The 1,329-nt window shown below is 68.1% G+C and overlaps 1 protein-coding gene across 1 annotated transcript in view; it reads right to left on the bottom strand.

Moving 5' to 3' along the window:
- CC2D1A (coiled-coil and C2 domain containing 1A) overlaps positions 1 to 1,329 on the bottom strand; it is a 13,443-nt gene that overhangs the window by 411 nt on the left and 11,703 nt on the right. The window contains exons 30-36 of the mRNA XM_010569832.1: positions 1,317 to 1,327; positions 1,165 to 1,262; positions 912 to 1,047; positions 676 to 782; positions 450 to 589; positions 153 to 323; positions 4 to 72 (exon numbers count right to left, since the gene is read on the bottom strand). Coding sequence (XP_010568134.1) covers positions 4 to 72; positions 153 to 323; positions 450 to 589; positions 676 to 782; positions 912 to 1,047; positions 1,165 to 1,262; positions 1,317 to 1,327 — 732 coding nt within the window. The remainder of the gene's footprint in view (positions 1 to 3; positions 73 to 152; positions 324 to 449; positions 590 to 675; positions 783 to 911; positions 1,048 to 1,164; positions 1,263 to 1,316; positions 1,328 to 1,329) is intronic.

Here is a 1,329-nt window from a genome sequence, read left to right as displayed (position 1 = left end):
CGCATCCCACCCGGCGACAGGGCACCGGCGGGCTCCGGCGCTCGTACAGGATTTGGCAAGAGCTGCTGTCACCTGCGGGAGGAAGGAGCCGGGAGGTTACAGCGAGGGGGGGGTCCCGGTGAGGCGCAGCGGGGGTCCTGGCGGCGCCGTACCTGCGGCGTGGACGGCGACGGCGCAGGCCACCAGGGAGTAGCTGGTGTTGAGCAACACAACCTGGTCCTTCTTGAGCTGGAAGGCAGGCTGGAAGGTAGGGAAGGGGTACACCACCTGGTACTTGGTGTGCAGCATGAAGCCGTGCCGCAGGCAGTGCGCCTGCCGGTCGCCTGGGGGCAGCCAGGGAGAAGCGATGCCTCAGCGTGGGGTTGGGGCGGGGGGCCGGGCCGGTGGTGGCCCCGTGGTGTGGGTTTGGAAGTGGGGGGGAAAGGTTCGGCGGCACAGCAGGGGCTCACCGGGGTGGGCGAGGGCCATGTCCCGGCAGCCGGGGCAGTGTCGGGGGGGCGGCATGGCTACAGCGCTGATGTAAATGTCACGGTGGTTTTCGTCGCTCATCATCATCATGTTGACAAGGAGGCCGTTGGCGGAGCGGGTGCTGGGGAGGGGGTGGAGCGGTGAGAAGGCAGCCCCTGTTGGGGGGGGCAGACACGGTGGCGAGGTCGGGGGGACACACGTGCTCACTTGAAGCCAAAGACGATGACCTTGGAGGAGTCGCTGGGCCACTCGCAGACCGTCAGGTACAGGTCGCTGTAGATCTCCTCGTCCTGGAAGAGCCGAACCTGCCGCACCTGCAGGAGGGGACGCGGTGGGAGGGAGGCGGCTGCTGGGGGGGGCCCCCCAAATGCCGGGGGAAGCTCCCGGGAGGGAGGGGTTGTCCGTCCATCCGTCTGTCTGGTGGAGGCAGGTGGGTGTGATACCAGTTTGAGCTTGCTGTGGACGTTGAACTCCCACCAGTAGAGATGGTAGATGTAGAAGGAGAAGTCATCGTCGCTGCTGTTACTGGTGTAGGACAGGACGTAACGGCCGCACTTGGAGAACCCGAGGAAGATGTGCCTGGTGGGGGGGACGATGCGGGGGGAGACACACGCAGCAGCCTCAGCCTGGCGCACCCCCCACCCCGCAGATGAGGGGGCCCCCCCGCGGGCCCCCCGCCCCGCACCGGACCCTCACCCCGCACACAGAAAGTCCTCGTCCACGATGCTCTTCAGGGAGACGCAGACCCGCGGCGGCAGCTTGCGGAAGAGCCGGGGCGAGAGCTGCCCGCTGATCTGGGGGGCGGGGTAGCACCATCAGGGGACCCCCCCCCGGCCTCCAGCCACCACCCCCCACAACCCT

Source organism: Haliaeetus leucocephalus, unplaced genomic scaffold, assembly GCF_000737465.1.
Source record: "Haliaeetus leucocephalus isolate CR32 unplaced genomic scaffold, Haliaeetus_leucocephalus-4.0 Scaffold274, whole genome shotgun sequence".
Lineage (NCBI taxonomy): Eukaryota > Metazoa > Chordata > Aves > Accipitriformes > Accipitridae > Haliaeetus > Haliaeetus leucocephalus.
Note: the sequence above shows the minus strand (reverse complement) of the source record. Positions and strands in the feature narration are given on the sequence as shown.